This window comes from Tauraco erythrolophus, chromosome 6 (assembly GCF_009769465.1).
Source record: "Tauraco erythrolophus isolate bTauEry1 chromosome 6, bTauEry1.pri, whole genome shotgun sequence".
Lineage (NCBI taxonomy): Eukaryota > Metazoa > Chordata > Aves > Musophagiformes > Musophagidae > Tauraco > Tauraco erythrolophus.
In genome coordinates this window covers 31,412,607-31,425,957 of record NC_141470.1, presented here as the reverse complement: position 1 = coordinate 31,425,957, position 13,351 = coordinate 31,412,607, and the positions used below count along the sequence as shown (strand labels likewise).

General features: G+C 38.8%; 1 protein-coding gene across 2 annotated transcripts in view; it reads left to right on the top strand.

Moving 5' to 3' along the window:
* Nucleotides 1-13,351, top strand: part of ZNF106 (zinc finger protein 106) — a 43,542-nt gene extending 30,191 nt beyond the window's left edge. The window contains exons 11-22 of one of the 2 annotated variants that reach the window (XM_086612777.1): nt 944-1,721; nt 2,894-2,949; nt 3,443-3,588; nt 3,896-4,030; nt 4,937-5,053; nt 5,907-6,098; nt 7,211-7,273; nt 8,227-8,346; nt 8,816-8,887; nt 10,391-10,462; nt 11,097-11,243; nt 12,334-13,351. In XM_086612777.1, the coding sequence (XP_086468903.1) occupies nt 944-1,721; nt 2,894-2,949; nt 3,443-3,588; nt 3,896-4,030; nt 4,937-5,053; nt 5,907-6,098; nt 7,211-7,273; nt 8,227-8,346; nt 8,816-8,887; nt 10,391-10,462; nt 11,097-11,243; nt 12,334-12,390 (1,955 nt within the window). In that variant the 3' untranslated portion in view covers nt 12,391-13,351. Of the gene's footprint in view, nt 1-940; nt 1,722-2,893; nt 2,950-3,442; nt 3,589-3,895; nt 4,031-4,936; nt 5,054-5,906; nt 6,099-7,210; nt 7,274-8,226; nt 8,347-8,815; nt 8,888-10,390; nt 10,463-11,096; nt 11,244-12,333 lie in introns of both variants that reach the window. The other variant, XM_086612775.1, reaches the window with a different exon arrangement.

The window sequence follows — 13,351 nt, the reverse complement described above, 5'->3', positions numbered from 1 at the left end:
TGTCTCTAGTTGGATGCGTAATTCTAAAGCATCAAATTTGTACTGTGGTGTGTTAAACAGTCCAAAAGCTTTGTCTAAGCATTGCTGTAGGTTTAATTTGCTGGTTTCAAAGAGACTGAAGCAGGGAGGTGTTTCAAATACTTCCAGATTCCCATTCACATTGAGGGATCCCACCCAATAAATGCAGTGAACTTGCAATAACCTCAGGACATTTCAAATGCAACTGGGGAACTTTAGGGTGTGGGAAACACAGCCGTGAGATGCTGCCTGTGCTCTTAGCCTGTCTCAGTTGAGAGGTTAGATTCATTTGTTCATATTAGCGTCAAAGTAAAATGACAGGGAGATTGTTTGGCCCATCGCTTGTTCCACCACAGATGAACTTACCCTGATAGCTTACAGTTCTGCCATTCCCAGGGTAGAAGATACGATGCTGCAGAGTAGGTTGTGCATAACTCATCTTCTTTGAGTTAGGTCCAAGTAACTTGGTAGAAATAACTAACGCAGATGGATTAAGCACAAGATCTTCAAACTGTGTCACTGAGCAGCTGAGAGGTATTAGGCATGCATCGGTTAATACCAGTTGTGCAGCAGTGGTGACAGCTGGTAAGGGAGCACACAGTGAAGGGTGGTAGCATCTTAAGCTGACGATGTAGAATTCACCAAAGGTTATCAGAACTTAAAAAGCATATAGTCAGCCAGCAACTTGAATGATGTGCCCCATTCCTTTGCTTCTGGGTACACAGATAAACATTTTATTCCCTGGCTGTATTTTGAAGGCTGGATAGCTGACTAAAATAGCATGCATACATAGCTTTTGACATATAGGACTATGTACTTTACATGCACAGTTAAGTATAAACAGAAAAATGCAGGGGAAGCAATTTCGCATAAATATTTGTTGCTGAACAGATTGAATATAACACTAGTCTGTTTTCTTCAGAAGAGACCAACCAGAAAACTTCAGTGTATCCAGTTATCTCTGCAACCATATCCCTATCAGAGATGGCAGCTTGTTTCCAATGCACTAATCAAGATGTTCACAAGCCTGCTGCGGACTGGGAAAAGACTGGACTTCCTGAGAACCCTTCTTCTCATTCACTGTCTGCTTTCAGCAAGAGAGAAGCAAATGATACAGTGACTGAAAGCTTTTTACTGGATCAATGTAGCACTTCTGTTCCAAAGCATTCAGTCCTTCTAGAAATGCCAATGGATAAACCCCCCAAATTGTCAGCAGAACCATCTGATCAACAAATGGCAACCACTGTAATACCAGCAGAAAAAGGGAACAGGAGGAGGAGAAAGTTAAGGAAGAAAAAAACTCTGAGGGCAGCCCACGTGCCAGAGAACAGTGATACAGAACAGGATATAATTGACTCTAAGCCTGTCCGGAAAGTCAAAGGTGGAAAGGTTCCTAAAGAAGAAAAAGTTACTACATCCACTCCTCCAAGACAGGAGAATGGAGCTACTGCTCAAACAGCAAGAAACAAAGATGAGAATGACAGTGATGGTTCTCTGGAACTAGTGGAAGTTCCAGCACCCCAATGTGAGGTGGTTGACGTTGGTTCATCAGAGTCAGGAGATGAGAAACCAGACAGTCCATCAAAGAGAGATTCACGGAGCTTTGTGGATCAAGCAGTCCTAGACGCATCTTGCTCTGGTTATGATGAAGTGAGCTCTACCAGTGACATTGGCACAAACTATAGGGATGATCAGAAAAGAAGGTGAGATTATGGTAGATCTCTCAAAAGTAAGAGCCTTATATAACATGCATAAGAGGCCTCTCGTTTTCTTTTTTTTTTTCCTATTCACAAAGTATTAACAACATCAGTAATTTTAATTTCATTCAGGAGTGAAATAAGAGGGAAAATGAAAATTGAATTTGGTTTTTAAGTCCAACAAATGAACGTGTCTTGTTACCTACTAATTTCTCTAATACAAGAACAAAGCTGTCCTCTACAGAAAGTTTGTTTTTGAGCTTATCTGTCACAGCCTATTTTCTAGTACAGAGTCTTGTATTCTGGTGTACTATTTGAGAGGTGGGCCTGTGAGAACCTCATGAAGTTCAACAAGGCCAAGTGCAAAGTCCTGCACATGGGTCAGTGCAATCCCAAGTACAAGTAAAGGCTGGGCAGAGAATGAATTGAGAGCAGCATGGAGGAAAAGGACTTGGGAGTGCTGGTGGATGAGAAGCTCGACATGAGCCAGCAATGTGCCCTGGCAGCCCAGAACGCCAACTGTATCCTGGGCTGCATCAAAAGAAGTGTGGGCCAGCAGGTTGAGGGATGTGATTCTGCCCCTCTACTCTGCTCTCATGAAGACCCTACCTGCAGTATTGCGTTCAGCTCTGGCGTCCTCAACACAAGAAGGACATGGAGCTGCTGGAGTGAGTCCAGAGGAGGGCCACGAAGATGATCCGAGGGCTGGAGCACCTCTGCTATGAAGACAGGCTGAGAGAGTTGGGGCTGTTCAGCCTGGAGAAGAGAAGGCTCCGGGGTGATCTTATTGCAGCCTTACAGTATGTGAAGGGGGCCTATAGGAAAGCTGAAGAGGGACTTTTTACAAGGGTCTATAGTGATAGGACAAGGGGTAATGGATTTAAACTGAAAGAGGGTAGATTTAGATTAAATATAGGGAAGAAATTCTTCCCTCTGAGGGTGGTGAGGCACTGGAACAGGTTGCCCAGAGAAGTTGTGAATGCCCCATCCCTGGAAGTGTTCAAGGCCAGGTTGGATGAGACATTAAGCAACCTGGTGTAGTGGAGGGTGTCCCTGCCTATGGCAGGGGATTGGAACTAGATGATCTTTGAGGTTGCTTCCAACCTGAACCATTCTATGATTCTCTGAAAATGAACATGCAAAGTCCAATCTTGCTGCTCTTTATTTCTGTGTTACAGTGTGGCTGAGACGCAAACTTGTGTATCATCACTAAGAGGATCAAAGAACTCATCAGGTATATCTTTTAAGCTTTTCTTCCGATACTTTGTGTATGGTATCTTGCAGGACTTAGAGTTAAATTGCAATCACACCGCTTCCAGAGGGAAATCTTGCCCTGGAGATAAAAACGTGCACTAAAAACTGCAGTGGGAAGTGATGCATACTCACTTATGTCATCTCTCATTGAATGCTTTGTGCCTTCCACATCCCCACGCCCCCTCCTACATGAACACTTCTGCTCCATAGCCTCCATAGAGCTGTAAGACAAACAATAGTACAATCCTTTTGCTATTTTAAAGATCTTTCTGGACTTAACATAATGTAAAGGTCTTTCTGGCATTTTATATTGCCTTCTGCCACTTACAGGCTCCAGCTGGGACCCACAATGAAATCTGACTTTAAGGTACTGAGCCCACAAAATAGTTCTGCTGTTTGGTAATGCAAACAACAGTAGTGTGTTTGCTTGAGTGTGTTCACATAATCAAAGTACATGTGTCTCTGTCCTACAGAAGTGTCTTCAGAGCCAGATGAGGATGAAGAACCTACAGAGGGAAGCTTTGAGGGACACGTGGCTGCAGTGAATGCTATTCAGATTTTTGGGAATTTGTTGTATACCTGCTCAGCAGACAAAACTGTTTGTGCCTACAATCTGGTTGTAAGTAAGGTTGTGGGAATGATGTTACATTAATTGGAGTGACAAGGTTGCAATTCCGGTTTTGTAAAGCCTTACTGTGTAGTTAAGGAAGCAGCTTTTCAGGTGCTTCCTTTTTTTCACTCTTCTCTTTTCTTCAAACCTCTCTTCTCCCCTTCCTCAACCCCTTCTCCCTGTGAGAGGGATAAGGGGAGATAGATTGCTGCATGTGTCCTGCTTTTGTTAGCTGTCCTACCCTACTCTATCAGGCATGGATCCTGAGAGGTGTTATGGGCCTTTATGTTGACAGACCTTGTGCTTTCCTTTTTAGAGCAGGAAGTGTGTGGCTGTCTTTGAAGGACATACTTCAAAAGTGAACTGCCTCCTGGTCACTCAGACAAATGGGAAGAATGCTGCACTCTACACTGGCTCAAGTGACCACACTATAAACTGTTACAATATCAAGGTACTCAAACTGTGTTGATTAACATGTACTGCTTTTTTATGTGAGTGTTTCTTTACAAATGTAGATGAAAAAAGCCTTTTAAACCCATATGAGCTGGACACGAGCCCCACTTTATCCCTCATTAGAGTGGAGCAGGAGGAAAAAAGAAACGAAATACAAACAGCAGACCATGAAGTGATTTACTACCCTAATGTTTTGGCTAGCTTGTCAGCAGAGTTTTCACCAGAACAGCATGATGGGATCCCAAATGTTGGGAACACCAAAGTGCAGGATGGTTGTCTGGCCATGAATATTGTATTAGTCTTGCTGTATTTCTAGCTTCATTGCTTATGGCAGGCACTAGCTTCATTGCTTATAGAGCAGCTATAGAGAGAATGGGTATCTGTTATTCTGAGGACAGGTGGAAGAGCAGACTGGGACTTCCTGAAGTTGGACCTTAAGGATAAATGATAGGAAGGCTTGTCTAACCTGTGGCTTGATGGACTAGAAAGCAAATATCTGCTTCAAGGGGCAAACTGCCAGAGGTTTTTCGCTCAAGCTGATGATTCACGGCACTTCCCTTTGGGGGACTTCACGGGGATTCCTCAAACTCAAGCATGTGACGGTGTTTTTTCATATATATAGTCTAGAGACTAAACTTCTATATACATGTTAGAAGCTGTGACTAGAATAAAGCTTTTAGGATTATAACTGGTTGCTGAAGTACGGTCAAGTCTCAAAGATCAGAGTGGGCTGATTAAAACCAGGATCAAACTGCCATGTGACACCAGACTTTCAGATGTTTTTCTCCAGCTCTCTTGGTTAAAAAAATTCAGTTTGTAGGTGAAAATTGTCATTCACTTCAGGCTTTTTTCCCTGAATTGTTTCAGTTAATGAAAAGCTCGAAATAATTTTTTCTATTGCCAGACCAGAGAGTGCATGGAACAGTTTAAATTAGAAGATCGAGTGCTCTGTTTACACAGTAGATGGCGAATCCTTTATGCAGGCCTTGCAAATGGCAGCGTCGTTACTTTCAACATAAAGGTGAGTTTGTTTAAATTTTGGCACCCAAAAGCCTGTTGCAATGCTGTTTCTCTTCACTTTGTGTTTCTTTCCATCTTTTCTCTTGAGTAGTGAGTGTATTTGTAATTAAAATGTTTTGGTATACATGGTCACTGTTGGCCCCTTTTGGTCCATTATTTTGTCAGTGCACAAAGCTGTTCAATTTCCCCTTCCCTCCAGTTACCTTTCTCTTAACTGCTATGTTGGTGTCATATTTTTCCTTGAGGTTCCACCTGGCCTACCAGTCATGTGTCATGAGAGTTTTCTGACACGGTTGATTATTTATGAATCGTCTTTTCTTGCACATCAAAGTACTGTGAGAGATTTTAATGTGTTGTTGGTTTTGCCTGCTCCATTTGTAGTTACAGAAGAGATTCATTCACATAGTTTTCTGGCAAAGAGGCTTAATCAGCAGTTTCCATTATATTTAAAAGTGAATAAAGATCATTATTTAAATAAATTATTTTTCTGATTATTCTTTTCATGAATTCTAGACTAATTTCTCAAATTTATCCTTAAAAATTTATTCTGGTTTGCATTTTTCTCAAAACACTATTTCCTCTCATTGTCCTAACTCAGAAGGAGGATTACTGGACCTTTGCTAAATAATGAAATATTTTTTTAAAAGACAGAAAATCGAAGCTCAACATAAGGAGTCATTTCTTTGATTTGGAAACTTAGATGTTAAGATGAAACTCTTATCACTGCTGAAATGGTATGTTACTAAACTGAAATCAGATGCCATAACAAGTACAACACAAAAAGGACTCAGTGGTCTAGTCAGTGTCACAGCAAAGTTTTAATTCTTAAATACCATTTTCTCCTCCCGCAACAGAACAGCAAGCGCGTTGATACCTTTGAATGCCATGGCCCTAGAGCAGTGAGCTGTCTAGCCACAGCTCAGGAAGGAGCACGCAAGTTGTTGGTAGTGGGCTCCTATGACTGCACCATCAGCGTGCGAGATGCGCGGAACGGGCTGCTTCTCAGAACCCTGGAAGGTCACAGCAAGACTATACTCTGCATGAAGGCAAGTGTCTCTGAAAAAAAACATTCTTGACGAAGAACGCTTAAAACGGTGTGTTTTTTTCTTTTTCTTCATCATCTAATAGTGAGAAGATTATGGTAGGAAATAAAGGATTTCTCGATTTTTTTTTTAAATGGGAAAAACTGAATAATTTGGTAGGAAAATTGTCTCTGGCTGGATGCCATATCTCATGTTCCCAGAAAAACTGTCAGGGGTGTGTATGTAGGAAGCATGTTTACTTCATGTTGTTAGAAGATTCAAGGAATCTTGAAATGTGAGTTTTCCAACGGAAGGAAAGTTGGAGAAAGATGAAGCTAGTTTTCACGTGCTCTGATTGAACAAAGCTCAGAGGAAACTGGAAAAAATGTATCTCTAGAGAAGAATTCTTCTTTTTTATAGAAGAATCACCATCACATAGTTAAAAGTTTCTGAGATTACATGCTGGAACATATGCTTCTCTGACTGCTTTGCTGTGACCTCTGTCATCTAACAGATGATACATCTAGCATCTAACTTCCATAAATTGTATTTGTCACTTTAGATATTATGGTGCAGTGGCAGAGCCTTTTTTTGCCCTGTGGACTGTCCTAGTCCTGCTTGTGTGGCAGCATACTGTGGTCCCTTCTTGATCCATGATGGATCTGTTGACCTTCCTTTCTAGATTAGTACTTGTCAGGAGCACCATCTGTCTTATGTGACCGGAAAATAAGTGCACAGCACATCTAGTATTTCCAGGAAACAATGGGCTTTACTGTGCATGTGCAGAGCAGCATTCTGCGTTCAGTTTGCTTGGTCCCTTATGTGCTGCTGAGCTCCCCCTGAGAATAGTCCATAGGTAGGATGAGTTAGCCTGGTGGGCTGTAACTAACAGCTTCTAATGTCGCTTGTGAAGAGTTAAAAGTCATTAGGATAGCATAGTACATTTTCTAGCTGTTATGTAAAGAACTCAGTGCATGCTTTTTTTTTTCCATACTCTGTTGATTTTAAGACTGTCAAATGTAGGAAATATTACAGTGCAACTTTAAACTGAAGAGCATCTTAGTGTTTTGCTTGCCCAAGTCTATATTTGTTACAAAAATAATACTAGTCTTTTTTTTTTTTTTTTTTTTTGTAAGGTTGTGAATGATCTGGTATTCAGTGGCTCCAGTGATCAGTCTGTCCATGCCCATAACATTCATGTGAGTCTCATATAGAAAGTTGGAATATCTTTTACTATAATGGCAATGAATTTCTGTGCTATAAAGTCAGTATTTCCAGAATTGTTGACAGACTGGTAGGACAGAATAGCTTCCAGAAAAGGAAGTCATATGATTTAGTCAATGTGACTATGCCCTGTAGCTAACTAAGGAGAGATGCAAAGGATAAAACACCTTGGGAAACATACACATGCTGACTTGTGTAATGTGATATGCAATGTCTTTTCATCTGGGGATCTTGCTTTTGCAAATATTGCTACAAACATGCTGATAATATGGAAAGAATTCAGAGCAAAGCCATATGAGAGATTCTGGTGAGGGAAGAGTTTCTTTATTACAGGAAAAACGCAAGAAACACAAACAGCATTTCAGACTAGCTGGTTCAAAAGCTATTATCCTGTCATGAGTGCATGTTCTTTAGCCTGCCACTCTCTTCCTCTTTTACACCATTTTTGCCCTGTGCTAGCAGAAACATTCGTGTAACTATGCAATAAGATAGATTAAGAAACTTAACAGAGGTAAATTTTAATCAACAAAAAAAATTGTATTTCAGGGTACTTAGCTAAATTTTCTCACTGATCCTTGTGGCTACATAGTTACTACTAGTACTAATGGCACAGTACTAGTGGCATGATAGGTGTGAACATATAACTAATGATGGAAAGACAAGTATTTGCTTTTCACAGTGGCATGCATTTCTGTTGTACTGGAATGGTTCTGCGTTAACTTGAGCAAAGAAAAGGATAAGTAGTATTTGACCATAATCTGGAAGTGCCTTCACAGGAATGTAAGTCTAATAAAAGGTGTTTCCATTATTTGAGTAGTGAACATTGAAGCTGGCTACCGTATCTAGGTTAGCTAAACTGTTTTAATTTGTTGGTTTTTAAAAGAAAACAAAAACACACCTCTTTGCCTTTGCTTTTTTCTTCATGTAGACTGGAGAGCTGGTACGGATATATAAAGGCCATAACCATGCAGTAACAGTTGTGAACATTCTTGGGAAAGTGATGGTGACAGCATGCCTGGATAAATTTGTTCGTGTTTATGAACTGCAGGTAAGAAAATAGATGATTACTAATGAAATTTACCTAATAAGTGTTAATTAATGATTTTGAAGTCAAATAGAAGTCATCCTTGTGCTTAATGATCTCTGGCCCATCCCTCTCTTTGATGTCTCTCAGAGTATATAGTTATATCAGCAGCCAAAATACAGGGATTTTAAATAATATTACCTACACCGTTTTTGGTTTTTTAGAACCTGAATTATCCTAAGACAATGACACCTCAGAAAAGTGGGGAAATGTTAGTTTTGTCTGCTTGAAAGACCAAGTGCTTAGTTGGACAAAAAGACAGAAGTAATGTAAGCAAAAGTGGGCTTTCACGGTGACTGTGAAGTTTGGAAACCACCAGGAGAGTTTAGTTGCTACTCAGGAAACTGCTCTTGGAAGCATTGTCATTTGCATGTCCGTGAGAAATGGCTATCAACTGTCATGCTATTGAATGTCTGTTTCTGTTTCTTTCAAGTCGCACGACCGCTTGCAAGTCTATGGAGGCCACACAGATATGATCATGTGTATGACCATCCATAAGAGCATGGTAACTTCCTTCTTTTCACTGGTCTCAAAGAGAACGTTGTAATTTCCACATGCATATACAAGACAGTTTAAGTTTTTCAGATAATGAAATCAACCTGCCGCTGACTAAGACAGAAGAACTTAGAAATGTCAGCCAAAAAAAACAAGTTGCTGTAACAGCTTTGTATTTATGTGATGTTATTGTCTGGTGAAAAATTACCTTCTAATTTATTGTAGTCTTAAAACAATAGTTCTGTTTACAATGATGATTGCAATGAAGAGTCTAGAAATAGTGCAATATGACTTCTTTTCAAGCAGCAATCCTGTTTGACTTTTACTCAAGACAGTCACATAGATGCTAGAGAAAAACTTCACCCTCAGTCAATCCTCTAGTAACCTTTGATAGAACCTAAACAAAGGTATGCAATTGATTTTCAGATTTCCTCATGCATCTGCACTAAAAATAGGTTAAAGAAGCACTTCTGGATAAATAACTTGCTTAAAATAGTCATTAAAGGCACTTATTTGCCTGCATGTGTAGGAATTTGTTTGCAAACTTTCTTTCAGATTGTAAAATAAGGGCTATAGTAATGATCTGTAATAACAGACAAATCGGGTGTAACAGAACTGATCTCCTCCTAATTGCCATGCGTACTGCCCAAGCTTCACTTCTCGTGTGAGTGAGATGGAGAGCTAAGTGCACTCAGGCTTTGTGCTCACAGTCTGAGGCTTGAGCTGGCCTTCAGCAATAGTCTGTTTTGGACATTCTTAAATCAAAGAAGTGTTCAGATGAGAAGCTTAGTGACAAGTGAAAGATTATAACTTTCTATAGTAGTCGTAGTAGTAGATGTAGGCTCTTACACACAGCAAATTGGCTATTACATGCTAGTGATGAATTTCTAAGAGGCAAAAAGACTTGAACAAAAATAACAAATTAAATTTTCAGCTTGCAGGGTTTTCTGTATTATGTGAGGACATTTTTAACGATAAATGTTCTTCATGAGATAATGAGCATCTGACATCCTTTTTTTTTTTGAAGGACAATTTTGTGTGAAGCCTTTGCCTAACAAAAGTGGTTTTTTAAGATACCATTTTGCATGCCTTTTCATGATCTGCTTTGTTCTTCACTTTCTGAGGTTCTGATGTTCTTCCCACCCTTCCTCTGTGTCCCTTTTTGATACATATATAACTGGTTAAGTCCTGGAAAATATTCAACTTGACATTTACACCTATATTTTTTTTTCACATCAGTGGATAGTAACATTATATTTTAAAGTTTTCTGAACTTTTACACATGACAACTATCAATGATACAAGTTATGGAAACATTTCTTATTCATGTAAACTATGAATACAAATCTTAAAAGAATTAGGTTGGTCCCATTTATTAAATTTAGAAGCCTTGTGTGTTGATGTTTTGTTCTTGTAAACCTGATATACTCTACCCTGAAACCTCCTTCAGAATTTTACTTGATTTTTTTTCTGTTATTCCCAGCTTACTTATCTGTAAATGTTTCTTTTACAGATCTACACTGGATGCTATGATGGCAGTGTCAGAGCTGTGAGGCTTAATCTGATGCAGAATTATCGTTGCTGGGTAACAAGCAAAATGTTTTTAGCCTTCCTTTGTTACAGTTCTCAGACTAATTTTCTGGGAGTGGTCACTACTCAGGCTTGAATAGCTTGACCTTTAGTTTATTATAGTTCAATAGTATTTTTAGAATGTATATGTACATTTGAAATGTAAGTATATATCACTAGTTCCATTTTACGTGGTCTTTAGTATGTGTGTATGCTTTGGGACAAGTTGGTAGTAGCATCTTCAATTATTTTTCTTTCTGGCAATTTTTAGACAGTGGCGTGTAACTGTTTAAAACCAAAAACTTTAGCTGAGTGACGTAGAGAAGCTGATTTACTCTGCTAAATAAATTTAATTAAATTTCCAATGAGTGTCTCAGATGAGCTTAAATCTTGTAAAGGCTTATTTCTTCTTTTCCTCTTGCCATTCTTGCTTATGGTCTAGGCTTGGCTAGAGGCAGGAAGAATCTTTGTAAAGCTGTAATTAAAGGAGTAGAGACCATTGAGAATGGAAATGGAGTAAGAATATTAAAAAGTTACGGGAAGTGGCATGCGTGTGAAGAGTCTTGGTAGAATATTGTGAATTTGCAAGAAGAAAAGCATTAGCTAAAATTCTTTTTCCCTGCCTTATTCTGGTATGTCTCTTCTACCAGTGGCATGGATGCTCACTGATCTTTGGAGTTGTGGACCATCTGAAACAACACTTGCTAACTGACCACACCAACCCAAATTTTCAAACCCTAAAATGTCGTTGGAAGAACTGTGATGCTTTCTTTACTTCCAGGAAAGGTTCCAAGCAGGTATGTGGTTGACCTAATGTGGTTGTATTTGGTAGTATAAAGTACTTCATATCACCAGTTGTGGGACTTGATTCTATTTCTCTTTAAAGGAGTTGCATTGTTCTAGTCTTGACAAGTTTAACTGCATACAGTTACAGTCATACAAGGCTAATAGGGTTGAATTCAACCTGTGATACATGAAGAGTGTAGCTAAGTAATGATAACTTGAGATGCGGTCAATTTCAAGCAGTTTGATCCTAAAATATTGCATGGAAATGGTAACATTCTTGAAATATTAGAAGAAATTTTGTGACTGTACTCAAGATATTTTTAAGTTTTTGTAGGAAAAATTTATTTTTAAAATGAACAACCATCAGTCTTGAAACAGATTTTTATCCCCTTAATTTTTATCCATCATTACCCTCTTCATTGTTGTAGATGCTGATACTGTTTCTTTTTCACATGGGATTGGTTTTGCTAACAATATTTAAATAAGTATAATGCATAAATTTCTGAGTAAATGTTAGCGCAGATGGGGAAAAAAATGAAGAAGGCATAAGACTTGGATGCCAGTGAGATTAAGTGATGTGGAAAGCCTTGGGGCATGGATGGAAGGAGGGTTGTTACCTGTAGATTGATTGGTAAAATCCACGTTTTCATCCTTGGCAATATAAACTACCTTCTTGTTAAATGCTTTTCAAAATACGCAATGGAAGGAGGTTTCTTTGAGAACTAAGAAACAAGTGGAATCCTTAATTTCTCTTTAAGCACTGGTTTTGGATGTGATATGTTTATTTGATACACCCTTCTAGTCAGAAAAGAAGCTGTTTTTTATTAGCCTTGAGTCATGTGGTACATGAGATACTTTATGTATGTGATTTAATAGCTTGACATTGATGGGTTTTTTTAATATATATTTTTTAAAAATTGTTGAGATTTTTTTTAGAAGCTTTAAGCCAAAAACGATTGTTGTCCAAAATGGCACTTTCACTGAGGCTTCAAGAATCTTTTGCAAAATTTTTTGTGGTTTTTTTTTGTGATTTTGTATATTATTATTGTTGTTGTTATGATTGTTATTTAATTTCAACTGACTTCCCTGGTTCTTCTCTAGGATGCTGTAGGACATATTGAAAGACATGCTGAGGATGACAGCAGGATTGACTCATGAAGCTTTTCCCCTCCCACATTGGGAAGTAATTTTATATGTCAGAACTATTCCAAATAACATCAATTTCTTACTCCAGTCTTTCCCCTTTCTTTTCCCACTTGGAATGCAAAAATGGAGAGGGGCTGAAATGCCTTACTACAGAGACTGCAGGTTGTGTAGCACTCTGTAGAAGTAAGGCTGGTCAATGAAGACTTGGCCCAAATGGAAGATTCTTGCAAGTTTTTGATTCGTTGGCAGATAAGAATATTTCCTCCTCTTGTCTGCCTTGGTTTTTTTGTTGTTTGTTTTTCCTGTTTGTTGGGTTTTTTTAAGAAACATAGTCTGAGAGTCTTTGGGAAGTCCCGAGTGGTGTTGAGAACTTAGGTTACAGTAGGTGCTTGTATTTGAAAAACTCAGCTTGATTCCTTTAAGTGTCTAAGACATGTCTGGTTTTATGTTGTATCCAATTTTTTTAGCTGATTTTAATAAAATTTTGCAAACCAGAATATCACAAATCCTAACAGTGTAACCTGAATATCTAGTGCACATTTTGACTTTCTTCATAAAAACAGAAGATATTTTATGGGGAACTGGAATAAATTAATTTTTTTAATGTTGATTGTAACTTTTTTTTTATTCCTTATGTAAAAATTGCTATAACTGGCACAATATATACAGTGACAGACTGCCCTAAATACTGCACCTCCTGAGGTATTTTGTTTCTTTGAAGGGAAGCAGTTATTTCTCGAGAAGTGTGCCAGTAGCAGCAAAACAGCCAGAACAGTGGCTCCACTCACGTGCTTTGCAATCTTGGTCTTTTTAAATATCGGTCTTTATGTACAGGGAAGAAGTAAGTGGTGTCGGCTTTTGTTTTAGTTAAATACCAGCATAACCACGGCTATCTTGATACCAGAGTTGGATTCTTCATTTTATTTGGAATCTTAGTGACTGAACTTTGCAGTCCCATATCTTCATGGCATAG